Source organism: Saccopteryx leptura, chromosome X (genome assembly GCF_036850995.1).
Source record: "Saccopteryx leptura isolate mSacLep1 chromosome X, mSacLep1_pri_phased_curated, whole genome shotgun sequence".
Taxonomy (NCBI): Eukaryota; Metazoa; Chordata; class Mammalia; order Chiroptera; family Emballonuridae; genus Saccopteryx; species Saccopteryx leptura.
The window spans coordinates 38582658-38610394 of record NC_089516.1 but is presented as its reverse complement, the minus strand read 5'-3'; the positions used below and the strand labels follow the sequence as shown (position 1 = coordinate 38610394).

At 42.2% G+C, this 27737-nt stretch overlaps 1 protein-coding gene and 1 non-coding gene across 2 annotated transcripts; both read left to right on the top strand.

Moving 5' to 3' along the window:
* On the top strand, window positions 1-27285 carry TRO (trophinin). Its single transcript, XM_066357793.1, is given in 17 exon segments — window positions 1-204; window positions 17572-17664; window positions 17666-17756; window positions 17759-18145; window positions 18148-18755; window positions 19787-19895; window positions 20005-20067; window positions 20323-20402; window positions 20996-21087; window positions 21794-21873; window positions 21967-22009; window positions 22440-22454; window positions 22456-22506; window positions 23276-23367; window positions 23370-23389; window positions 24125-26895; window positions 27065-27285. Coding segments are annotated over 16 exon segments (4788 nt in total). The 3' UTR covers window positions 26885-26895; window positions 27065-27285.
* Window positions 22912-23041, top strand: LOC136386681 (small nucleolar RNA SNORA11). Its single transcript, XR_010748029.1, has one exon. It is a non-coding gene; the product is annotated as a small nucleolar RNA SNORA11 (small nucleolar RNA).
* Window positions 27286-27737: the final 452 nt, after the last annotated feature.

The window sequence follows — 27737 nt, the reverse complement described above, 5'->3', positions numbered from 1 at the left end:
ATGCTTTGCATCTTCACTGCACTGCGGTGGTCTTCACTGACCACCAATGAAAGAGGTGCCCCTTCTGGAAGTTGCTGTGGGGGCCGGATAAATGGCCTCAGGGGGTTGCATGCTGCCCGTGGGCCGTACTTTGGGGACTCCTGGACTACGCCAAATGTAAAGCCAGTAGCCACGGCCACCATCACAGCCACCTGGCCCATGCAGGTTTGCATTAGTTTCGAACAGATGGTAATGAAACAATGGAGCCAGGAACTGGTGGGCAATTTCCTTTAATCCTAGCTTGCACCCGGTGGGCAGGTAAAAACACACACTGGGCTCCAAAACCCACTCATTCAGTGCTCCCAAAGCTACTGACTTATCCGAGTTTCCTAGAATCAAAGTTTCTAGCTCACCAGCCCCATTCACTTCTGTTCCTATCTCCTTCTCTCTGCACAAACTCTGCACAAACTGGCTTCTCCCTCAGCACTCCACCATCTTGGCTGCTTCTCCTCTCCTCCACATGGCCTTTCTCTGCTCTTCTCTCTAATGCTAATCTCAGGAACTGAGAGAGAGCAAGCTCCCGGTCTGCCCCACTTTATAGTGTAGAAATCCAAACCTTTAATCCAATATACAAACAAGGAAGTCTCTGATACAAAGTCACTTATCTGAGGCATAATGGGATTCCTCATGAGAGTGCACCACCCCACATTATGCAATTAGTCAAGGGTGTGGGGAAAAGCATAGTCTTAAAACTAAGCCTCAGGCTATAACCATCCTGCCTCCTTACAGCCTGTCCCCCATACCCAATGCAAACTATAAGCAAGAAAACATATATCATATTTAAAAACTTATTTGACCAATAGGTGTGCATGGAGTATTCCCAAGGATAGACCTTATGTTGGGCCACAAAACTAACATCAACAAATTCAGGAATATTGAAATTATACCAAGCCTATTTTTTTTATCATAAGGCTTTAAAATTAGAATTAAGCTACAAAAGGAATTAAAGAACCCCACAAAAATTTGGAAATTAAACAAAATACTTCTAAAAAATGACAGGGCCAAAGAAGAAACAAAAGCAGAGATCAAAAGATATATACAGACAAGTGAAAATGAAAACATGACATATTAAAATTTCTGGGATGCAGCAAAAGTAGTAATAAGAGGAAAATTTATACCATTACAGGCTTATATCAAGAAACAAGAGAGATTTTAACATCACATCTTAAAGGACTAGTAAAAGAAGAACAAAGGCAACTCACAGTCAGCAGAAGAAAGAAAATAGTTAAAATTAGAGAACTAAATGAAATAAAGAACAAAAAAACTGTAGAAAAAAATAATATAACAAAGAGCTGCTTCTTTGAAAAGATCAATAAAATCAACAAACCGCTGGCTACACTCACTGAGGAAAAAAGAGGAAAGACTCATATAAAAAAATCTGAAATTAAGGAGGAGAAATGAACAGAAACATCATAAACATTCAAAAGATCATTGTAGAATATTATGAAAGTGTATATGCCACCAAACTTAACAACCTAGAGGAAAGAATAAATTCTTAGATATACGCAGTCTTCCTAGACTGAGACACGAAGAAGTGGAAACCCTAAATAGACCGATAATCAGGGAGGAAATAGAAATGACTATCAAAAACCTTTCGAAAAACAAAAGTCCAGGACCAGATGGTTACACTAGTGAATTCTACTGAACATTCAAAGAAGATTTGGTATCTATCCTTCTCAAAGTCTTCCAAAAAATAGAAGAAGCAATACTCCCCAACACATTTTATGAGGCCAACATAGGCCTTATACCAAAACCTGGCAAGGAACACAAAAAAAGAAAACTATAGACCAATATCTCTAATGAATACAGATACAAAAATCCTAAACAAAATACTAGCTAATAGAATACATCAACACATTAAAAATAATACATCACAATCAAGTGTGATTCATTTCAACATACTGAAATCAATCAACATAACACACCACATCAACAAAACAAAGAACAAAAACCGTATGTTCCATCAATACATGCAGAAAACACATTTGATAAGATAGAATATCCCTTTATGTTTAAAATAATCAATAAACTAATTGACCAATGTCACCCTGTTATGTTTAATTATCTAATAAAAATAAAAACCACTCAAATTATAATAGAAGGAAAATAACTCAAAATAATAAAGGCCACATATGACAAACCATCAGCTTATATTATACTAAATGGTGAAAATGTAAAGGCTTTTCTTCTAAAATCAGGAAAAAAGAAAAGGCTGCCCACTCTCCCCACTCTTATTCAACATAGTTCTGGAAGTTTTAGCCAGAGTGATCAGGCAAGAGTAAGAAATAAAAAGCATTCTTATCAGAAAAGGAAAAGTAAAGGTATCAGTTTTTGCAGGTTATATAGAAAACCCAAAAGATTCCACCACAAAACTATTAGAAACAATAAACCAATACAGTAAAATTGCAGGATACAAAATCAATATACAAAAGTTTACTGCTTTTCTATATGCAGTAATGAAACTGTGGAAAATGAACTAAAAAAATTCTTTTACAATTGTAACAAAATATAAAGTACCCAGGAATAAACTTAATAAAGAATGTGAAGGACCTATATACTGAAAACTACAAAACATTATTGAAAGAAATTGAAAAAGACACAATTATATACAAAAATATTCCATGTTCATGAATTGGAAGAATCAGCACAGTTCAAATGGCCATATTACCCAAAGCAATATACAAATTTAATGCAATTCCCATCAAAATCCCAAGGTCATTTTTTAAAGAAATAGAACAAAAAATTAACAGGTTCGTATAGAAACATAAAAATTCCTGGATAGCCAAAACAATCCTGAGGGAAAAAAATGAAGCCAGAGGTATTATACTACCTGATTTCAACTTTTACTATAGAGCCACAATAGTCAAAACAGCATGATATTGGCAAAAAAAAAAAAAAAAAAAAAAAAAAAAAAAAAAAAAAACCACCAAAAAAAACACCCAAAAACAAAAAACACCCCAAAACAAACAAACAAAAAAACCCAGATGTACAGACCAATGGAACAGAATTGGGAGCCCGAAATAAAACCACATATAGTATATGGACAAATCATCTTCCTCAAAGAAGATTAAGACACATAATGGAGAAAAGAAAGCCTATTCAATAAATGGTTCTGGGAAAATTGGAAAACCACATACAAAGAATGAAATTTGACTGCAGTTTGTCCCTTTGCACAAAAATTGATTGAAAATGAATCAAAGACCTAAACATAAGACCTGAAACTATAAATTATATAGAAGAAAACACAGGTACTAAGCTCATAGACCTTGGCTGTAGAGAACAATTTATGAATTTGACCACAAAGGCAAAGGAAGGAAAAGCAAAAATAAATGAATGGGACTATATCGAACTAAAAAGCTTCTGCACAGCAAAAGAACCTGACAACAAAAAAAATAGGCAGTCAACTAAATGGGAGATGGTATTTGCAAACAACAGCTCCAATAGGGGTTGATATACAAAATATATAAAGAACATATATAAAGAGCTCAGCAACAAACAAGCAAACAATTCAATTAAAAAATGGGGAGAGAACCTGAACAGACACTTCTCTCAAGACTACATACAAATGGCCAACAGACATATGAAAAGATGCTTATCTTCACCAGCTATTAGACAAATGCAAATCAAAACTATAATGAGATGCTACCTCACACTTGCTTAGATTGGCTAGTATCAAGAAGACGTATAATAACAAGTGTTAGACAAGCTAACACTTGGAGAAAAAAAACCCATTCACTGCTGCTGGGAATGCACATTAATACAATCATTATGGAAGAAAGTATGGTGGTTCCTGAAAAAATTAAGAATAGAATTACCACAGGGGTCAGAAACCTATGGCTCGCGAGCCAGATGTGGCTCTTTTGATGACTGCATCTTGCTTGCAGACAAATCTTTAATAAAAAAAAATAATAACGTTAAAAATATAAAACATTCTCATGTATTACAATCTATTCATTTCCTACTGCTCATGTTCATGGTTGTGGGTGGCTGGAGCCAATCACAGCTGTCCTCCGGGACAACACCAAATTTTTATGGGATAATGCGTAATGTACATGGGTCGTTGTATGGCTCTCACGGAATTACATTTTAAAATATGTGGCGTTCATGGCTCTCTCAGCCAAAAAGGTTCCCGACTCCTGAATTACCATATGACCCAGCAATCCGTCTACTGGGTATCTACTCCCAAAACTCGAAAACATTGGTACTTAAAGACATGTACGCCCCCATGTTCATCGCGGCATTATTCACAGTGGCCAAGACATGGAAACAACCAAAATATCCCTCGATAGAGGATTGCATATAGAAGATGTACATATATACAATGGAATACTACCCAGCCATAATAAATGATGATATATTGTCATTTTCAACAACATGAATAGACCTTGAGAACATTATACTGAGTGAAATAAGTAAATCAGAAAAAGCTAAGAACTGTATGATTTCACACACAGGTGGGATATAAAACTGAGACTTATGTACATAGATAAAAGTGAAGTGGTTACCAGGGGTGAGGGAACATGGGGGAGGGGAAGAGGACTTGAGTGAATGAAAAGGGGGTAAGGGTTTGATAGAAAGAATGTAAAGAGAGACAAATATAAGGTGATGGAAAATGATTTGATTCTGAGTGTGGTTATACAACATAATGAACAGTTCAAATGCTATAGAGATGTTTACCTGAAACCTATATACTGTACTGATCAATATCACCTTGTTAAAGTTGATTGTATAAATAAAATTAAAAATTAAAATAAATAAATCAATAAATAAAATAAAAGCTTAAAAAATTAAAAAATAGCTTTAAATATTTTAAATCCATTACTTTCAATATAAAGTTTAGAGTTCATTTGTTAAGTTTTAAAAAAATGTCTGCAGGAATGTTGATTGAGTTTATGTTAACTCTATAGATAATTTGTGGACAATTACCACTGAACAGTTTAAAAATGAATGGTTCATCATTTTGTTATTTATTTTCTTCTTTTGTTTGGTTATTCTATTTCTCCTTTTCTCTTTTTTTAAAGAAAACACATTTTTATACTATTTTTTAAAGAATAGTTTTAGGTTCACACAAAAGTTTAAAGTACAGAGATTTTTCTCATGTACCCTTTTCTCCCACACATGCTCAACCTCGTTCGTTATCCACATCCTCCAGCACAATGGTACATTTGTTACAATTGTTGAACCTACATTGACATATCACAATCACTCAAAGTCCATAGTTTACACTGGGGTTCACTTTTGATGTTGCATATTGTATGGGTTTGGAAAAATGCATAATGCCATATATTCACCATTATACGATCATACATAGTAGTGCTACTGCTATAAACATCTATACTGATTTTTTAATTAATTTGCTGAGGTTTTTGTGTTTTGTTTTTTTTGTTTTTTCTGTTCACTTGACCTCCAGCCCAGGTATGTTCTTCGGCAAGGAGAAACTACTGCAACACAGTATGTATGCCTGTTCTGAGATTTTGCACAGTACAGGTGTTTAAAACATATAGTTAATACCATAATAAGTAATATTTTACATTAAGTATTATATTGTATTAGTTTCAGGTATACAGCATAGTGATTAGACAGTAATATTCTTTACAAAATGTTCTCTCTAATATTTCAAGTACCCACCAGGCACCATAGATAATTATAATGATATTATTGACTGTATTTTCTATGTTTTACTTTACATACTCATGTCTATTTTTAAAATTTTATTTAAAAATTAAATTTAATGGGATGGCATTGATCAATAAGAGGTTTCAGGAAAACATTTTTTAAAGCATATGAATTGTTGATTGTGTTTTGTGTCCATCACCTGAAGTCAAATCATTTTTTGTCACCATATATTTGTCCCTTTACTCCCATCTCCCAAGTCCCCTTCCCCAAGTAACCACTTCACTTTCATCTATATCTTTTAGTCTTATTTTTATATCCCACCTATGTGTGAAATCAAATAGTACTTAACTTTTTCAAATTTACTTATTTCACTCAGTATAATGTTCTCAAGGTCCATCCATGTTGTCGTAAATGGCAATAGGTCATCATTTCTTATGCCTGAGTAGTATTCCATTGTGTATATGTACCTCATCTCCTTTATCCAATCCTCTGTTGAGGGACACTTTGGTTGTTTCCATGTCTTGGCCACTGTGAATAATGCTGCTATAAATATGGGGGTGCATGTGTCTTTGTATACCAATGTTTTTGAGGTTTTTTCAGGTAGATAAAGAGTAGAGGGCTTGCTGGGTCATATGGCAGTTTTATTCTTAATTTTTTGAGGTACCACCATACTTTCTTCCATAATGGCTGTACCAGTTTACATTTCCACCAGTAGAGAATTAGGGTTCCTTTTACTCCGCAAACTTTGAACACATGTGACCTATCTTGTTGATAACAGCCGATATAACAGATGTGAGGTGATATTTCATTGTGGTTCTGATTTGCAGGTCTCCAATAGCTAAGAAAGATGAGCATCTTTTTACATATCTGTCGGCCATTTGTATGTCTTCTTGAGAGAAGTATCTGTTCAGGTCCTCTCTCCATTTTTTAATTGGATTGTTTGCTTGTTTGTTGTTAAGCTTAGCGAATTCTTTTTATTTTGAGTATTAACCCCTTATCATGGCTGTTTGTGAATATTATCTCCCATTTGGTTAGCTGTCTTTTTGTTTTGTTTTCAGTTTCTTTTGCTGTGCAGAAGCTTTTTAGTTTGATATAACTGCATTCATTTATTTTTGCCTTTACTTCCCTTGCCTTTAGGGTCAAATTCATAAAATATTCTCTACAGCCAAGGCCCATAAATTTAGTACCTGTGTTTTCTTCCATGTAATATATTGTTTCAGATCTTATATTTAAGTGGTTCATTTTGAATTAATTTTTTGGCAGGGGAAAATGTGTGCTCATGACTATTTTGGAACTACCAATCTGTGCTTCTCAATTCCTTCTTTCTTTGGATTATATGAATATTCTTAGTATCCTATTTTAATTTACCTTTTGTATTTTTGGTGATTGCTTATTGCACGTTATAGTGTTTGCTTTGGATATTTAATGTATGTGCTTTTATTGGAGTTAATGTATAGCATTTTACATAAAATATAGAAACTATTTAACTATCAATCACCCTTAATTCCCATTTCATTGGCTTTTATGTTAAAATAGTTGTATGTTACATCACATACATTGAAAACCACAACAGACAATACACTTTTTGCTTTAAACAAACAAGTGTATTGTAATAAATTTAAGTGTGAAAATTATTCCTTCATATTTGTCTAAATATTTACCATTTGTGGTGACCTTTTGTCATTATTCAAGATCTAGATTTCTTTGTGGTATTATTTCTCTTCATACTAAAGAGCTTCCTAGTTTAGAATTTCTTACTGAGCAGATAGGCTGGCCACAAATTCCCTTAAATTTTTTAATTTGAAAATATGTCACCTGCATTCTCTGCATCCTTAATGTATATTTTTATAGTTTTAAAATTTTGAAATAGCAGTGTCTTTTTTTCTTTCAGCACTTTAAAGATGTTTATTTATTGTCTCATGACTTTCATGGTGTCTGATTAGAAGTTTATGTTCATCCAAGCCTTTTTCTGTGTAATGAAATATGTCATTTTTTTCTAGCTGTTTTCATTGTTTTAAACATATTTTTGGTTTTTAGACTTGAGTTTCTTTGAAATTATACTCTTAGAGGTTTAGTGAGCTTCTCATATACAGAAAAGTATCTTTCAATAATATAGGAAGATTTTGATTATTATTATGATTTTTTTTTATTAAGTGGAAGGCAGGGAGACAGAGACAGACTTTCACTAGCACCCCCGACAGGGATCCACCTGGCAAGGCCCCTATAGGGCAATGCTCTGCGCATCTGGGGCATTGCTACATTGCTTAGCAACCAAGCTTTTCTTAACACCTAAGGGATAGGCCATGGAGCTATCCTCAGTGCCCAGAGCCTACTCGTTCCATCCAGCCATGGCTGGGAGAGGGGAAGAGATAAATAGAGATAGATAGATAGATAGATAGATAGATAGATAGATAGATAGATAGAGATAGATAGAGAGAGAGAGAGAGAGAGAGAGAGAGAGAGAGAAATGAGAGGGGGAGGGGTAGAGTAGCAGATGGTCATTTCTCCTATGTGCCCTGACTGAGAATCAAACCCAGGACATCCACACGCCGGGCTAGTGCTCTACCACCAAGCCAACCAGCAGGGCCTTTGGTTATTATTTCTTCAAATATATTTTATACTCCAATTTATTTTGCCTCTTATTTTGAAACTCCAACTATACATGCATATCTAATAGGTCTCTCAATCTCTGTTTGTTTTCCCCCATAACTTTATTCTGTGTTATTTACACTGGATAATTTTTATCAATCTATTTTCAATTTCAGTATTGTTTTTCTCTTCAGTATTTGCCATTCTGATTTAAAGCTCACCCAATATATATTTTATTTCAGATATTACATTTTTCATTTCTAAAATGTCCATTTGTTTCTGCCTTACAGTTTTTATTTTTCTTCTAAGATTTCAAATGTGTTTTTCTGTATCTTATGGAGTATAGTTATTTTGCAATGGGTGGGAGCAAGAAGTATTAACTCATCAGTGCATCACTTTAGTTGTTCATTGATTGTTTCTCATACGTGCCTTGATCAGGTAGGCCTGGGGTCTTCAACTGGCGACGTCGGCATTCCAGGTCAATGTCCCATCCACTGCACCACAGGTCAGGCAGGAGTATAGTAATAATAGCTACTTTAATGTTATATTTCATAATTCCAATATCTGAGTCTCTTCTGGTTTGGCACCTGTTCATCTTCTTTTCCTTTGAGAATGGGGTACCTTTTCTAGTTCTTTGAAGTAATTTTCTGTGGTATACTGAACACTGCAAAAAAATTTTTTTTGTAGACTCAGAGTTCTGTTATAATCTTCTGAAAAATGTTGATATTTTTATTTTAGTAGGCAATCAACCTGGTTAGATTCTGAGCATAAGTTCTATTTTGCCTTTCCTGGGCTGTAGTTAAAAATCTCAGTTTAGTTCTCAAAGCCTTTGCTTTGTTGATTTGAATATATGTGTGCATGTGTGTTTTATGAATTAGGCTGAGTGTTTTTTGAATGATTCAAATCTCAGTTTACTTCTTAAAGCCTTTGATTCACTCATTTGGTTAATTCCTGCAAGTGCATTATTCAGTGGTTAGATTGAACGTTGTGTGGTTTCATTTACAGATACGGGAATGATTTCTTTATTTCTTTTTCTCCTGAGGTTTGTCCCTTGCACTACATCATACTCAGGCTCCTTTTTATGTCTTCTCTGGCCAGAAGATGGCAGAGTTTCCAACAGAGCTTTTGCTGCCTGTGCTACTCCCATCCATGAGTGGACACACTCACTGAAAGGCTGAGAAAGAAATAAACTTGGGTAAAATTACCCTCATGAAGATCATTTGTCTACATTTTAACTCTCCTCAATCATATGTTTGCTTTTGATTACTTCTCAGAGTCCTCAGATATAATTTATCTTAAATTTTTTTTCCAGAGTTTATAGGTGTAATTAATAGAAAAGGGTTGTTTGTTGGGGGGCTTATACTGTAATTGCAAAAATGAAATCTATCTCCCAAAGGAACTTTATTATTATTTTTTAAGTGAGAGGAGGGGAGATAGAGAGACAAACTCCTGTTTGTGCCCCAACTGAGATCCACTTGGTAATCCCCATCTTGGGCCAATGCTCGAATCAATCAAGCCACTGCCTGTGAGAGAGGAAGAGAGAGAGAAGGGGGACAGGGAGGAGAGGAGGAGCAGATGGTTACTTCTCATGTGTGTCCTGAACAGGGATTGAATCTGGGATGTCTTCACACATGGCCTATGCTGTATCCACTGAGCCAACCAGCCAGGGGCTAAGGCACTATATTTTAAATCACATTCTATTTCTTACTCTTTTATTTAACATTGTGTTGATAACTCTCCATGTTGTTCTATATAGATTTAACTGGTTCTCTCTTTCCATTGCATAGGATTCTATCAAATGCTCCTACAATATTTTACACACATATTCCATGATTACACATTTCTAGGTCGCCCTAACACAGGGGTAGGGAACCTATGGCTCATGAGCCAGATGTGGCTCTTTTGATGGCTGCATCTGGCTCACAGACAAATATTTAATAAAAAAAATAATGTCAAAAATATAAAACATTCTCGTGTATTACAATCCATTCATTTCCTACTGCTCATGTTTAAGGTTGCAGGTGGCTGGAGCCAATCACAGCTGTCCTCCGGGATGACGCCAAATTTTTATTGGATAATGCCTAACGTACACAGGTCACTGTGAGGTCAGAAAGTAAACTTCCTGCCTTTTAATCAAGTAGTAAGCTAGCTAATTGCAGAAACCCTTTTGACGAAGAAGATGGCTAAAAGAAAAAAAGATGAGGAATATCATACTTTACAGCAGGAATGGACAGAGGAATTTGCCTTTGTGGTGAGAGCAGGTTCTGCAGTGTGTCTAATATGCAATGATAAAATTGCATCGATGAAAGTGTCAAATATAAAGTGGCACTTCGACACACACCATACTACATTTGCATCGAAATATCCAGTGGGGGACAACAGGAAGAAAGCATGTCAAGAGCTACTGTGCAGAGTGCAAGCTAGTCAGCAGCAACTCCGTGTTTGGACCCAACAAGGTGACTGGAATTCGACTAGCTTTGCTGGTGCTTTAGCAATTGTGAGAAACGGAAAGCCATTCACAGATGGGGAGTATGCCAAAACATTCATGCTTGATGTTGCCAATGAACTTTTTGATGACTTTTCGGATATAGACAAGGTAATCAAACCAATAAAAGACATGCCTCTGTTGGCAAGAACTGTTCACTATCATACCATCATGTTGGCAAATCAAATTGAGGCAACACAAGTGAAGGACATAAATGCAGCACCATTCTTTTCTCTCGCTTTGGATGAGTCAACAGACATAAGCCATTTATCTCAGTTCAGCGTGATTGCAAGGTATGCTGTCGGTGACACACTACATGAGGAAAGTCTTGCTACTTTGCTTATGAAAGAGACAACAAGAGGGGAGGATTTATTCAAGTCTTTCACTGAGTTCTCTAAAGAAAAAAATCTACCGATGGATAAACTTATTTCGGTGTGCACTGATGGTGCTCGGTGCATGGTGGGGAAAAACAGAGGATTTGTAAGCTTCTTTGTGAACATGAAAAGAGACTCATCCTAAGTTTTCACTGCATCCTACATCAGGAGGCGCTTTGTGCTCAGATGTGTGGCGAGGAGCTTGGTGAGGTGATGTCGCTGGTCATTCATGTGGTCAACTTTATTGTTGCCCGAGCTTTAAATGAACACCAGTTTAAAACACTGCTGGATGAAGTTGGGAATAATTATCCTGGTCTGCTTCTGCACAGCAATGTGCATTGGTTGTCAAGAGGTAAGGTGCTCAGCCGTTTCATGGCTTGACTGAGCGAAATCCGGACTTTTCTTGAAATGAAAAACATAGAGCATCCTGAGTTAGCTAACATTGAGTGGCTCCTGAAGTTCTACTTTCTCGTGGACATGACTGAACATCTGAACCAGCTCAATGTGAAAATGCAAGGCGTTGGAAATACAGTCTTATCCCTTCAACAAGCAGTGTTTGCATTTGAAAACAAGCTGGAACTCTTCTTCACCGACATTGAAACAGGTCATTTACTACACTTTGAAAAACTGGGAGATTTTAAAGATGCATGCACAGCAAGTGACTCTGCTCAACATCTTGATCTCCAGCAGTTAGTGGGCTTCACATCTAATCTTCTGCAGTCATTCAAAGTGCGTTTTGGAGAATTTTGTGAGTGCACTTGTCTTTTTAAGTTCATCACCCATTGACACGAGTGTGCAGTGGACAGCGCCAACCTGAGTTACATCCCCGGTGTCTCTGTCAGAGATTTTGAGCAGCTGACCTGAAGGCCTCAAACATATGTGAGTGAATAAGTTCAAGTCACTGAATGAAGATTTGGAAAGACTTGCATGACAGAAAGCAGAGTGGGCAAGCAAACACAAGTGGGGAGAAATGAAAAAACTTCACCCGCAGACCAGCTGTCAAAACTTGGAACGCGCTTCCTGTCACATACCACACACTGCAGCATGTGAGTATTACTGTACTGACAATGTTTGGTTATACGTATGCATGTGAGCAGTCTTTCTCACATCTAAAGAACGTTAAGGACAACCTCCGATCACGTTTAATGGATGGAAGTCTCAACGCCTGCATGAAGCTTAACCTCACCACGTATCAACCAGACTACAAAACCATCAGCAAAATCATGCAGCACCAGAAGTCACATTAATGGTAAGAAGTACTTTATTCATCATTGGTTAGCAACAGCATAACAACGTTATTAAAAAGAATTCAGAGACTTATTGTACTTTAAAAGTGTTGGTCTTACATAAAATGCACACATATACTTGTATTTAGTGTTAAACATATTGTATGGCTCTCACGGAAATTCATTTTAAAATATGTAGCGTTCATGGCTCTCTCAGCCAAAAAGGTTCCCGACCCCTGGCCTAAGGCTTAGTTTTAAGACTAAGCTTTCCCCCACAACCTTGACTGTTGCATGATGTGGGGTGGTGCACTCTCATGAGGAATCCCATTATGCCTCAGATAAGTGACTTTGTATCAGAGACTTCCTTGTTTGTATATTGGATTAAAGGTTTTGATTTCTACACTATAAAATAAGACAGACCTGGGGCTCTCTCTCTCAGATCCTGCCATCTGCATTGCAGAAGAAAAGAAGCCAAGATGGTGGAGTGCTGAAGGAGAAGCTAGTTTGTGCAGAGTTTGTACAGAGAGAAGGAGATGGGGAACAGAGGTAAATAAGGCTGGTGAGGTAGAAACCTTTGATTTTAGGAAACTCGGATAAGTTAGTGGATTTGGGAGCCCTGAATGGAAAAGGAAGTGTTTTTCCACTATGTGTATTTCTTGCCTGCCGGGTGCAAGCTAAGATTAAAGCTAATGGCCCACCAGTTCTTGGCTCCATTGTTTCATTACAGTTTGTCTGACTCAAATGTGAACCTACATGGGCCAGGTGGCTGTGATGGTGGCTGTGGCTACTGGCTTTACAGATAGAACTAGCTTTTGTCATAGCTTAATGAAAAAGCTCTAAAAATACAATAGGAGAAAAGACATAAAGGAAATAGAGAGGGAATAAATAACAGAGAAAGAAGCAAAGAAGGAAGGTAATATATATTGCTCACAAAAATTAGAGATTTCAAAATGAATATGAAGCAATAAAATATCCCCTAATTTTTGTGAGCAGTATATATCATTTCAGTGTATACTGTACTCTGTTAATCAGGACATGAGTTCTGAGGTGTCAGAGATGAACCAGATTCATGTGATGAGGCTCTCAAAAAACTAAGAATCCATCAGGTAGGACAGAGAATAAACCAGTAAACAGTGAGCTCTCATCCAGTTTGTTAAGTGCTCTGAGAGATCCATGAAAAAAAAGGGGGAGAGGGGGAAGGAAAGAGTAATTTATCAGGGTGATCTGAAGATTTTTGGAGAAAGGATTTTAGTTAATACTTTTAGGAGGGCAAGACTTTTACAAGAAGGAATAGGGGGTTGGAATAGGGAACAAAGACATTCCAGGTAGAGAACAGCTTGTGCAAAGGCATGGCATTGGCAGAAGGTAGAATACATTTTGGGGGTTGGTGACTAGGGTCTGAGAGACTGGCAAGGGCCAATTTGGAAGGCCTTGAACAAGAGGCTAAAGAGCTTGTATTTCAGTTTTCAGCCTAAGAGGTCCCTTATAAGCTGTCTGTCAGCTTTGCACTTTGAAATATGACTGTGAGATCCTCTGTGAGAATGTAGTGGTGTGGAGTTGGCAAAAAGCAGGCATGTTAGGTTAGGGACTTATCCACCAATGTGCCATGTGCTCCTACACTCAGAAGAGGCTCCTCAGAGCCTGCCATCCAGGGGAACAGTTCCTTCTCCACTTCTCTTCTGCAAATGTCCTACTTCTTCTGCAGAACCCAGCTCAGATAAACCCTATATGGAAGCGTTCACTACCTTCCTGTTGGTAATTTCCTCTGTGAGCCCACTGTTGGACAAATAAGTGTAAATTCATATATATGTTTGCTTGCTTATAGTTTGCATTGGGTGTGGGGGACAGGTTGTAAGCAGGCAGGGTCATTGTAGCCTGAGGCTTGTTTTAAGACAGCTTTTCCTCACACCCTTGACTGTTCCATGATGTGGGGTGGTGCACTCTCATGAGGAATCCCATTATGCCTCAGATAAGTGACTTTGTATTAGAGACTTCCTTGTTTGTATATTGGATTAAAAGGTTTTTATTTCTATACTATAAAGTGGGGCAGACTAGGAGCTTGCTCTCTCTCAGTTCCTGCTATTACCATTGCAGGGGCCTCCCTGATCCCTTGCCCTTCATGGGAAAAGCAAGTTTTCTGCTTTTCCCCTGTCTTCTCTTGTGGCTTGCCTGTCTTGGTGAGACACCAATAAACAGAATGGCCCACCATCCTCCGACTCCGCCATTTCTTTACCGTCTGCTCGAATCCAATGGGAACCTGCATGTGAATGGCCATGATGGTGGCTCTTGGCCATACACCCACACAGTACCCTGGACTGGGATTCCTAGGTGACATTAAGTACTCTCAGGCATCCCAACCGATGGAGAACTCCTCCAGGACAGGGTGCAAATCTCACCTATTTTTGCATCTCCAATGCCTAGTATAGGTTTTTGATACATGGAAAAGTATTGGGAAATTCTCTGCTACTGAATTAGAGAAAGTACATGAAGGAAAAGAAGAAATCAGAGAAAGAGAGGAGGGAACTTGGAGAGAGGGAGGAAAGGGGAAGATAAATAAGGGTGTTTGTATGGGCAACAAAAAGGAGAGAAATAGAGTGGAGAAGAGGAGAGTAGAGGGCCAATGTGGGATTCTTTTCTATTCCCATCAGTAGAGCCAAGTGTCAGCCCTGGCACAGTGAGTATCAGGCTTTGGGATCAACTAAGTGTGAATTCAATCCTGGTTCCTTCACTAATTGGCCATGTGCCTTTAGACAAGGCACTTCACCTCTCAGGCATGAATTTTATCTACTTTGAAATGATAACAACAGTTCCTCCTTCTTAGGTGTTTTAGAACTTGAGAGTAGATGTGAGTTCTTTGAGGAAAGGCATTCTACTTTACTTGTTTTTGTTTGCTCAATATCCAACAAAAACCTTGGGACAACTGTGTGCTCACAAATAATTAATGCTTGAATAAATAAATGAATGCCTGAAGAGGTCTAAGTACTTGCCTAGTGCACAAATAAAGGAGAAACACGGCCCCAATAAAAATTTTCAGCTATGTTGATTTTCTTTAAAAAACATCACTACAGTCATCAGGGAATATCAGTGACTAAATAAAAACCTTTGGTAGACTTTCTTACATTTACTGTTTGTATTCTGAATTGCATATGATGTAGGGGCATCCTATCTTTTAATATTTAGTTTTAATCTTGTCATACTTGAGAGACAAATAAATATGACTTAGTTCCCTGTCCCCCAGAACAGTTCCTGGGGAGTTAGATGCAGACACACACTACAACAACATACCGTGTAATTAGTGTTGTCATAGAGGGAACCGTAGTAAGGGTTTGTGTGGGAACTCAGGATCATGGTCCTCTAACCGTGAGCAGAGAAATCAAACAGGAACAGAGATACACGATGGATAGAGAAATCAACTGGAGAATAGGAGAAATTGATTGTTGAATAATAGAAATTAAGCAGATAATAGACCACATTGAGGAGAATGGAAAAGATGGAAGTAGGGAGCAGGGAGGAAGTTGACAGGCAGTGAAGGAGGATCCTCTGGAGGCGGAAAGAGGCAGGACCACTTCCGGCAGGGGAGGTGGAGGGGGCAGGCTCAGACCTAAGGAGAAGCTTGGAGACAGCAGACACCTTCTGGACTCCAAAGGATAAGGTGAGCTAATATGCCCAGTTTTAGTGAAAACTGTGGCGCACTATGGTCTGCAGCTTTTACCTGCTTGACTCCTCACTCCCCTACCTTTTGAAGAAAACCTGTTAGGTGTTCAGGAGCTAACTGCATCGAAGTGATTGGGATTGGGGGTGCCTGAATCCGGTTCGCAAGGGAGAAAGGAAGGAGGGCCACAGAATGGAGAGATGTGGACTCTGTTCGGGCCACAGAAAGGAGGGATGCAGACCCGTTTGATATGGAGATCAAAGGTAATCCTTCAGGCGGTAGAGGGAAGTTGCAAATCCCAGTTCTGAAGGGAGATAAGCGATGGCAGGAATCCTTAAACCTGGAGGAAGGGGTCAGGACCTGATTTGGGCCATAGAAAGTAGGGATCAGGACTTGGAGAAAAGATGCGGCAGAATGCCTTTTGAACAGCTGCAATGACCTGACTCATACGGGAGAAAAGGAGCTAATACCTGGTAGATTCTGGTTTGAAAACGGAAGGGACAGAAGCAGGTAGGTTTTGGGAGCAAGGAATACACAAAAGCGTAATACCGTTGGATTTGTGGGTGAGGTGTCCATGTTGCAGAAAGGGTGGGGCTGGTCACTTGTAGACGTGATGTGGGGGAACGGTTTTGGGGAAGGGGCGGTGCAGGGATTTACTGCATAGCGGAGGGAGGAGGTGTATAAAAGGAAGGGGAAGTGCGGAGAAATACTGCAGAGCCGAGGGAGGGGGCGTTTGGGAAAGGGTCTGTGTACGTAAATGAGAGGTGGGCGGTATTAGGCAAGGGGCGGTGCAAAAAAGAACTGCAGAACGGAGGGAGGGGCCCGACGTTGGGGAAATGGTTGGACTGAGATGTGATGCAGTTAGAAATAGTGGGTCGGGATGTTGAAAGCGGAGAATGTGTGGGAGGTGATCAGAATGTTTAGGCCACCAAAGCCGCTTGCGCGCTGAGGTCCTGAGGTGGGCGGGGGTACTGGTTGTTGCGCATGCGCAGTATCGGGTTGCGGTAGAAATGTAGGGGAGGGGGTGGTAGGACTGACCTGTGGTTTCTTGGAGGCAAAAAAAGGTAAGGTTTAGAAAACAAGTGATCTGGGTTTCTAGGTATGAGGACCCAGTAGTTGAACGGTTTGGGGTCCAAGGTTAGATGAAATTTCCCCCCACTTTCAGAAAATTTGATAAAATCTCTCCCCTCCCTCTCATTCTCTCCTAACTCAGACCACTTCCCCTTAGGCTCAGCTGTTATTTGGCCTCCCAGAAAAATGGATAGGAGAAATGACTACAGTTATAGGATGCCTCCGTTCCAGGTGAGGCCTCTCTGCATTCTTACCAGGCCAATTGCCCCATCTTGAATTCACTTCTTGCTTCTAGCCCCCACCACTGTGTAGTTGCATCATTTCCTGCCTAGCCTGTCTCAGCTCTCCCCTGTGTGGTGGAGGAGGAAGAGAAAAAATACAGCCTGACTTTCTTTTGCTTTCTTCATTTTACCTCACCCTTCCCTTCAGTCACTGCTCAGAGGAAGGGGATATCTTCATGGAAAGGGTGGGCTGTAGGGAGGTCAGATGGATCAGCAGATCATAATCCTAAGTGTATAGGACCCTCTGCCTTTCCCTGGGAGCTTGGGGATTCACTTCCCTCCAGATGTAAAGGCTGAGACCACTGAAGAGGATAGTGTCTTGCTGATGCATTACCCTCTTGGAGGCATCAAAGGACCCCCTGGCTATGGACCCATCAGTTGCCAACCGGCCTAAGAAAAGCAAGACCAAGAAGGCCCCTATAAGGCTATTACTAAGACAATAACTACTGTCCCTCCAGTCCCATCTGCCAATGTGATTACCATCAACAAGCCTAAAATACCTTTGTAGGCTTTAAAACTGCTAATCATCCTCCAGATCAACCAGACTTCAGCGACCACAGAGGCAGACAATATACAGTCTTCTTCAGTCACCACTCAGCCTAAGAAAGCCAGCAAGACAAAGAGAGTTACTGCTAAAGCAGCCTAAGGACCCCAGTCTCCAACTGGCAGTGAGAGTGTCACTACACAGATCAAGTCACCCTTACAGGTCCTAAACCTACCAGTCATCCCACAGACTATTCAAGTTCCACTTGCCAGTGAGTCAGCCAATTTCCAAGCTTTAATAGTCTCCACCAAGCCTAAGAAAGCTTCCAAGCTAAAAAGGCTGCTAATAAGGCCATATATAGTGCCACTGTTATCTCACTGGCTTCAAACATCATGTACACAGCTACTACCTAAGGCCAAATTACCAATGGGACAACCAATATCCAGGCCACAGCAGCCTCCATTTGAACTCAGAAAGCTTCCAGAGACAATAAGGCAACTGTTAAAGGCACAAATAGTGACACTGATCTCCTAGGGGCCCCAAATACGAGAGATACCAGGCAGATTGAGGTCTCAGCAGCAGGTATCTAGCCCCCAAAATCCAAAGACAAGAAGGCTGCCAATAAAGGCATAAATTTTGCCTGTGAGATCTCTGAGGTCCCACCTGCCCTTCAAATGGTCACAAACCAAGCCTTAGCAGCCACCCTCTGGGTCAAAAGAGGGTTCAGGGCTCAGAAGACTGCCACTAAGCCATGGACAGCTGAAAACCAGACTCAAATTGTTGACCAAGGAGTCCAGGCCAAGATGGCCAGTTCTCAGACCAACATAAGTGCCCTTGAGACTCAGGTTGCTGCTGCTGTCCAGGTTCTGGCAGATGACTACCTGGCTCAGTTAAGTCTGGAACCCACAACGAGGAACCGGGGCAAGAGGAAGCAAAAGGTGAGATCTCTGACATCACCATCCTTAAGTTTGTACTTGGTTTCCGTTCCTAACTTCCTAGTTTGTTCATTTATTCTATAAAATTTTACTAAGCTTTTTTACTCTGAGACAGTCCGTGTTTAGATGGGCTGTGAGAGATGCTGAGAAGAATGTGATGTAGTTCCTGCTCCCTGGAAGTTCACAGATTGGTGGGGACATAAGACATCCATACACTTACCTGCAACCTGGATATAATGTAACGTGTATTTACATAGTAGTTACCATGTGTCAGGCATTGTGTTGGGTACGTCACACAGGTTTTGTTTTTATGTTTTTTTTCTTTTTTTTTCTTTTTAGTGAGAAGAGGGGAGATAGAGAGACTCCCGCATGCGGCCTGACCGGGATCCACCCGGCAATCCCTCTCTGGGGCTGATGCTCAAATCAACTGAGCTATCCTCAGCTCCTGAGGCCGACTCTCAGACCAACTGAGCTATCCTCAGCACCCAGGGCTGAAGCTTGAACCAATTGAACCACTGGCCGCGGGAGGGGAAAAGAGAGAGAAGGGGGAGAGGGAAGGGAAGAGAAGCAGTTGGTTGCTTCTCTTGTGTGCCCTGACTGGGGATTGAACCCTGGACGTCCGCATGCTGGGTTGATGCTCTTTCCATTGAACCAACTGGCCAGGGCTGTTTTTATGTTTTGAAAGTAACTCTTACCAGCTAGGGATCATAGTTTCCAGTTTTAAAGATAAGAAAATTGAGTCCCAGAAAGATAAAGAGAAAGGGGTCCAGGTAGCAGAGTTGGTGGCCAAACAAACAAACAAAAAAAGAGAAATCTCAGGTCCTGCCCATGGGTTGCTCCTTTCCTAGCAGTGAAATGAAACTCCTGACTGGAAGACAGTGAAAGATAAGTCTAAGACTTAGGGCGGCCAAAAACTAGGTCAGGACCCACTGCAAGGACAGATTAGGGGAATTTCAAGAAGAGGCAGGGTAAGGAGACAGAGCCATCTCTTTCACCTCGTGATTCTGGACCTTCCTTTTTTTCTGATGATGAAGTTCAAGCATCTGAATGGGGATGACAGAGGTGGCCATAATCACAGGTGGATCCCATGGGTTCAGAGACCTCCACCACCCCAAGATAGAACTATTTTGCAAAAATAAAAGGGTAAGAATTTTATGCTGCCCAATCTTCTTCGCCTGCCCTCTTCTCTGTAATTCTTCCAAGTTTTTTGAAAACATATTGAGACTTTCCTGTGTATCTTTCTTCTCTCAAGCAAATAAATTGGTGAAATACCTGTTGGTTAAAAACTGGACAAAGAGCCCCACCAAGTGCTCAGGTAGTCATACTAACCCTTCTCTCTGATCTCTCTTCTCTACTCCCTTCTTCCCCATGCCCTGGGGGTAATCATTTACCTTCATGGACTACACTTATTCTCTCTGTCTTGCCTTTCTCTCTTCACACTGTGTTAATGGCATCTCCTATTAAACATAGTTTAGGACTCAGACTGCACTGACCCGACAGGACTAACAAAAGGGCTGCAGCTCTGTGGCTCCTGCTCAGCCCAGTTGCTCCCACCTCTCCCCTCCTGCAGACATGCTGAAGGATGTCATCCAAGACTATGATGAATATTTCTCAGAGATCATTGAATGAGCAAGGTACGCCCTGGAAAAGGTCAAGGGGCAGCCTTGGGGGATGGGCACAATGGTGAAACCTTGAGCCAAACAAAGGTGTACGTGTCCCTTCTGGAGGGACTACAGAGATTCACTAATTCAGCCCCATCACTGTGAAAATATGCAGATAGTGGCCTAAGGAGGTGCATATACTTGCTAAGGGTCACTTGTCAGTGGTCAAAGTACAGCCAGGAATCAAGCCACCCCACTTAGTCCTGGCTTCTGTCTGTTGCTGAACATGTCCTGGAATGTATTGCAGATGCTCACCTCTCTCTTCCATTCCCCATTCTCTGTCTGCCTACATTCTTACCAATCACAAGGATGATGTTGAGAGCAATATCACATTATATTAATATTAGTATATTATAGCACAACATATTAATAATCTGTTTGCTATGTGTTGGCCTTATAGCTAAGTGCTTTACATGCATTATCTCACTGATTTTACACATTACACACACACACACACACACACACACACACACACACACACACACACACCCCTAGTACATGGGGAAGTTTGGGATGCTCAGGAAGCTCATTGATGCTTAGGCTGAATTTTGTAATCTCACAGGTTATTCTTTTACTTGGCAGATGTTTCGAGTCAATCTGAAGGAAACTGATAAGCAAAGTAGCTTGTATATTCTCATCAGCACTCAGGAATCCTCCGCAGGCATACTGGGAACGTAAGCTGGGAAAGGGCTGGGTGGGAGGGACACTTCTGCTGTTGTCCATGGTGTACTACCCCACCCCTCCCCTCTCTCCTGACACCCCCTTAAAGAGTCAGGAAAGACGGGGCCTGAAAAACCCCTGTTCCAGCTCCTGCATGCAGTTGGAATCCTGCACAAAGAAGGGGTTCCTGATTACAACTGACTGAAGGGGTTAGAAGCCTGAGGTGGGGCATTCCTGCTGTCAGGTTATCTGCCTGTCCAGAAGCTTCCCAGGAGAGCAGACCTGTTGTTGCTTGTCTCTTCCTACTGGCCTTGGTAGAGTGGTTCTCAAGGGAGGGCTTCCTGGTGTGGGTGGATCAAGCCGCTAAAGGGCAGGAGCATCGGTGGGCCGTGCCTGGTCTTCTCTCGTGGCTGAGGGCTCTGGAAGGAAAAGAAGGGACTCACACTGAAAGAGCGCCTGAGTCGTACCAGGTGGCCAGGGATTTCTTCCATCCTCTCAGCAACATGGGGAGGAGAGAATGTGGTTTTCCCATTGTACTGAATAGGAGACTGAGGCTCATGAGTAGTGCCTTGCTCAGGGTCACATAGATCTTAAAGCATAAACTGGGCAGAACTCTCTCATATCTGAGGAATGTGGGAGAGGCTAGCCTAGTGAGCTGGCTGCTGTGTTTTTTGTAGATGGCTATGGGACATAAACTTTTCTGTCCTATTGTTCCCCAAGAACCAAGGACTCCCCAAAGCTGGGTCTTCTCATGGTGATTCTGAGTGTCATTTTTATGAATGGCAACAAGGCCAGTGAAGGTGAGTGGCTAGGCATGCAGCTGAATGGGTGGCCATGGTGAGAATTCCACGTGTTCATTTTCTATCCCTGTCTTCTCTTGCCTCTCCTTGCAGCTGTCATCTGGGAGGTGCTGTGTAAGTTGGGGCTGCGCCCTGGGTATAATTGGGCTTTCTCAGCACTTGCTGTCAGTGTTGTCTTTTGGCAAGAGAGGATGGCCCCAGGATTGCATCAGCCTGGTGGTCTTGGACCACCGTCAGCAGGCTGGGGTGCTGGATTGGGTAGAGGGCTCATGGCTCTGACCTGGGTGGATGGGGAATAGTCCTGAACTCTCTGCTCCTTCTCTCCTCTATGTCCGCTGTCTTTTCTAAGATGAGATATAATATAAACCTTCAGGGAATTCCTGACAAAGAATAACTTGGCCTCAACTCCTTGCTTCTAGTGACCATGTATGTGTTTATTACTTTTCTGGTTCCATTAAGATGCCCACATGTGCTAGAAAGGTCACTTCCATGTTGGGAAATGCCTCTGCTCTCATTTGGGAGGGAAGTTCTGATCTCTGTCCATGGGCTATTTCTCCCATTGTCAGGGTGAGGCACTCACTGGGAAGTACGGAAACTCATCACAGAAGATTTATTGAAGCAGAAGGGAGTAGTGTTTGGGAGCGATGTCAAGCCCTGAAGTGTTCTGGGGGTGTTGGTCAGAAAGTGCTTTATATAAGACCTTACACTAGCTTTAGAGCAGTGGTTCTCAACCTTTCTAATGCCGTGACCCCGCAATACAGTTCCTCATGTTATGGTGACCCCAAACCAAAAAATAATTTTGGTGGCTACTTCATAACTGTAATTTTGCTACAGTTATGATTCGGAATGTAAATACCTGATATGCATTATGTATTTTCCGATGGCTTTAGGCAACCCCGCCGGGGTCACGACCCACAAGTTGAGAACTGCTGCTTTAGAGGTATAGGTATCCTGTGCCCTAAATATCAGTCTTGTCTACAATTCTCATGGGTGGACCATTCCAGGGGTCAATCAGATCAAACACAAGACCCTTATTACAGGGTGTGCTCAGAGCAGGGTGCCTTGAAGAATGGCTTCTCTGTTTACAACACATCCAACAGGAACTTGGGTTTACTCCTCACAGGTGGCAGGATACTTTGGCCTTCCTGTGACATCATGCCCTGTACATGCCTCCCCTGCAGCCCCAGGTGACTGCTTTGCACAGAGCCAGTGGGAAATGGCTTAATATTGGAGGACAAGACCATGAACTGTGTTTGGGAGTGAGTCTGGGGAAGGAGGGTCTTGGAAAACTTTCTTCAGGAACTGAGTTTAGCACTTGTTTGCAAAAGGTTGCCACCTGGTGCCAAGTGGTTAGACAACAGATTTGTTTGTTTAGAAGCAAGTTTCATTTCCTTTCTCCAAGGTACGTGGAGTACAAGAGGGTCCCAAACAGCAGACTACCTGAGTAGGAGTTCTTCTGAGGCTTGCATTCCTACCATGAGACTAGCAAGATGAAAGCCTCAAGTTTGCTTGCAAGGTAATAGGAGACCTGATTGGGGCAGGCTATGCGCAGGGAGAGGCAGGTACACGGCAGCCTGCAGTGCATATATGAATATATGGAACTTTGTTGCCCCAGTATGCTGCTCAACACAAAGTTTACCTTGGTTCATTCATTTTTCATATTTTGTATTAGTATGCTTAGAATGTTATAATAAAATACCATAAACTGGGTCGTTTAAATGACAGAAATTTATTTTCTTGTGGTCCTGGAGTCTGGAAGTCCCAGCTCAAGGTCCAGCAGTGTCAGTGTCTGGTGAAGCCTCTTTTCCTGGCTGTCTGATGGATACCTTCTTGATATGTCCTCACATGGTGGAAAGAGAGCTTCTTATGGGGACGCTAATCCTATTGGATCAAAGACCCACTGTTATGACTTTATTTAACTTTATTTTCATAAAGGCCCTATCTCCAAATGCAGTTACATTGCGGGTTGGTGCTTCAACATATGCATTTTTGGGGGACACAACATTTACCATACATATTAATTCTCTTATTTCCCATATTACAGACGAAGACACTTGGGCTCAGTGAGGTTCAAAAACTTATCCAAGGTCACAGAGCAGCTAAATTATCAGAGCTGAAATGAGCCATAACAGAGCCCCAGTAACTAAGAACTTAAAAAATACTGCTGTTAGTTTTATACAAAGCCCATAGTATGTACCTATTACATAATTATAATGTTATTTGCTTATAATGATTACCATTCCCATTTCAGGTCCTGAAGAAAGACTCTAAGGACTGGGCTGCTAAGTACCAGAAGGCAGTGGACATGGAAGTCCAGGCTGCAGCGGTAGCTATGGCTGAGGCTGAGGCCAGGGCTGAGACAAGAGCCCAAATGGGAACTGGAGAGGAAGCTGTGGCTGGGCCCTGGAATTGGGATGACATGGATATTGACTGCCTAACAAGGGAAGAGTTAGGCAATGATTCTCAGGCCTGGAACAGATTTTCATTTGATATCGAGGCCAGAGCCCAAGAAAATGCAGATACCATTATCAACGTCGACTTCAGCGGAGGACCTAACACCAGAGATAGTTTCCACAATGGTGGTAGTGTTAGCTTCAGCGGTGCAGCCAGCCCCGGAGGTGGCTTTGGTGGCTTTAGTGACACACCCAGCACCAGTGCCAGCTTTGGTGGTGGGGTCAGCTCTAGTTTCAGTGGCCCACTCAACACCAGTACCAGTTTCAGTGGTGGAGCCAGCTCTGGCTTTGGAGGCACACCCAACACTACCGCAGGCTTCAATGGTGCGCTCCTTACCAATCCCAGCTTTGGCGGTACACCCCACACCAGTGAGGTATTTCGTGGTTCACTCAGCACCAGCACTGGCTTTGGTGGCACGCTCAGTACTAATATCTGCTTTGGTGTATCTCCCAGCTCTGGCACCAGCTTTGGTGGCACACTCAGTACGAGTATCTACTTTGATAGCTCTCCTAGCACCAGCACTGGTTTTGATAGCGTACTCAGCACCAGCGTGTCCTTCAGTGGCTTTTCTAGTAACATTGCTGACTTCGGTGGTACACTAAGCACGAGCATCTGCCTTAATGGCTCTCCCAGTACTACTGCCAGCTTTGGTGGTGCAGTCAATACCAGTGTGGGCTTTGGTGGTGCACTCAACACCATTCCTGTTTTCGGCAGTGCTGTCAGCACTAGCCCCAGCTTCAGTGGTGTACCTACCATCAACTCTGGCTTTGGCAATGTGTTTGGCACTAACGCTGACTTCAGTGGGGCACTTAGCACCAATACTGACTTTGGATGTGCTCCCAGTACCAATGTTGGCTTTGGTGGAGGTCCTAGCACCAGTCTCTGCTTTGGCAATGTGCCTAACACCAACCTATGCTTTGGTGTTCCTCCTACCACTAGCACTGGCTTTAGTGGAGCTCCCAGTGCCAATTTTAGTAATGGACTTAGCACCAGTGTGGGTTTTAACTTTGGCAATAGTTTAAGTACTGGCACTGGATTTGGTGGCAGATTGAGCACTAGCACTAACTTTGGTGGTGGTGGACCAAGTGCCAGTGCTGACTTCAGTGGTGGACCGAGCGCCACTGTGGGCTTCAGTGGTGGACCGAGCGCCAGTGCTGCCTTCAGTGGTGGACCGAGCGCCAGTGTTGTCTTCAATAGTGGACCGAGCGCCAGTGCTGCCTTCAGTGGTGGACCGAGCGCCAGTGTTGCCTTTAGTGGTGTACCGAACGCCAGTGTTGGCTTCAGTGGTGGACCGAGTGCCAGTGTTGCCTTTAGTGGTGGACCGAGTGCCAGTGTTGCCTTCAGTGGTGGACCGAGCGCCAGTGCTGGCTTCAGTGGTGGACCGAGCACCAGTGCTGCCTTTAGTGGTGGACCGAGTGCCAGTGCTGGACCGAGCGCCAGTACTGTCTTCAGTGGTGGACCAAATGCTAGTGTTGCCTTTAGTGGTGGACCGAGTACCAGTGCTGCCTTTAGTGGTGGACCAAGCACCAGTGCTGGACCGAGTGCCAGTACTGTCTTCAGTGGTGGACCAAGTGCTAGTGTTGGCTTTAGTGGTGGACCGAGCGCCAGTACTATCTTCAGTGGTGTACCGAGTGCCAGTGTTGGCTTTAGTGGTGAACCGAGCACCAGTGCTGTCTTCAGTGGTGTACCGAGTGCCAGTGTTGGCTTTAGTGGTGGACCGAGCGCCAGTGCTGTCTTCAGTGGTGGACCGAGTGCCAGTGTTGGCTTTAGTGGTGGACCGAGTGCCAGTGCTGGACCGAGCGCCAGTGCTGTCTTCAGTGGTGGACCGAGTGCTAGTGTTGGCTTTAGTGGTGGACCGAGTGCCGGTGCTGTCTTCAGTGCTGGACCGAGCGCCAGTGCTGGCTTCAGTGCTGGACCGAGCGTCAGTGCTGGACCGAGTGCCAGTGCTGTCTTCAGTGCTGGACCGAGCGCCAGTGCTGGACCAAGCACCAGTGCTGTCTTCAGTGCTGGACCGAGTGCCAGTGTTGGCTTCAGTGGTGGACCGAGCGCCAGTGCTGTCTTCAGTGGTGGACCAAGCGCCAGTGCTGTCTTCAGTGGTGGACCGAGCGCCAGTGCTGGACTGAGTGCCAGTGCTGGTCCGATTGCCAGTGCTGGCTTTAGTGGTGGACCGAGCGCCAATGCTGGCTTTGATAGCAGACTGATCTCCTGCGATGGCTTTAGTGGTGGACTGGGCACCAGTGCTGGTTTTGGCAACACACTTGGCCCCAGTGCTGGCTTTAATGGTAACCTCAACATCAATGATAGCTTTGGTGGTGGGCCTAATAACAGCTTCAACGGAGGACTGAGTACCATCGTTGGCTTTGGCAATGGTTCCAACACCAACATTGGCTTTACTGGCGAACCCAGCACCAGCATTGGCTTCAATGGTGGACCCAGTTCTATTGTTGGCTTCGGCAATGGACTGAACACCGGTGCTGGCTTCAGCGGTGGATTGAGCAACAGTGCTGCCTTTGGTTGTGCACCCACCAACCTTGGTGCCTGTAGCTTCTTTGGCTAGTGAGGTTTCAGGTAATTACAGCATTTTCACAGTCAAGGCCCATGGGTATGAATATAAGTGCTGGGAGATGTTATAGGAAACCCCGAGGTGGGAGGGTGGGGAGATGAGGACAATGGAGGAAGTATGAGAAAATAGTGTATTTGGTCTAAAACATGTTCCTTTTTGGTGTTTTGTTTTCAGGTTTATTCCCCATGTTTACAGATACCGCTAATGAGTTGCAGCAGCCCGCCCTTGCCATGGAGCCAAGATAGAACCTTGGAATCTTTGTCTGCTCTGCTGATACTACCAATCAGCTGAAGTTGGCAAGCTCTGAAAAATCTGATGCCAATCCTGCTTTATTGTTTGCTTTTTGTGTGCTGTCATATTTTAGTATTAGAATTACATTAAAATTGCAAAATGAATTGGAGTTTTCTTTTTTATTGTGCTTAGGTTGTTGTGAGTGACATTTAGGTTCCTAGAAGAGTGAGAGCTCAGCATAGCTCCTTGAGGAAGGTGGAGTCAAACTTTAGGCTAAAAGGCAAGTATGACTTCAGTGGCATAGAGGACTAAGGAAAGCATTGGGCAAGGGGATAAAGGCTTGAACAAATATGGAGGGGCAAAACATGGAACAGAATACCAAAGGAGAAGGTTCTGGACAGTAATTATGGATTCATTTTGAGATATTTGTGTAAGAATGGAGGGAGAGAGAGGTAACTAGAGGTGGACACAGAAACAAGGGAGGGTTTTGTCAGGATAAGAGAGAGACCTGACTTTGTTGCAGATACTGTGGGGGCAAGAGTCAATAGAAAAGGATAGTAGCTAGAAAAGGAATATTCAAGAATTGACTGAAGTAGCCCATCCCTGAAAAGGTGGG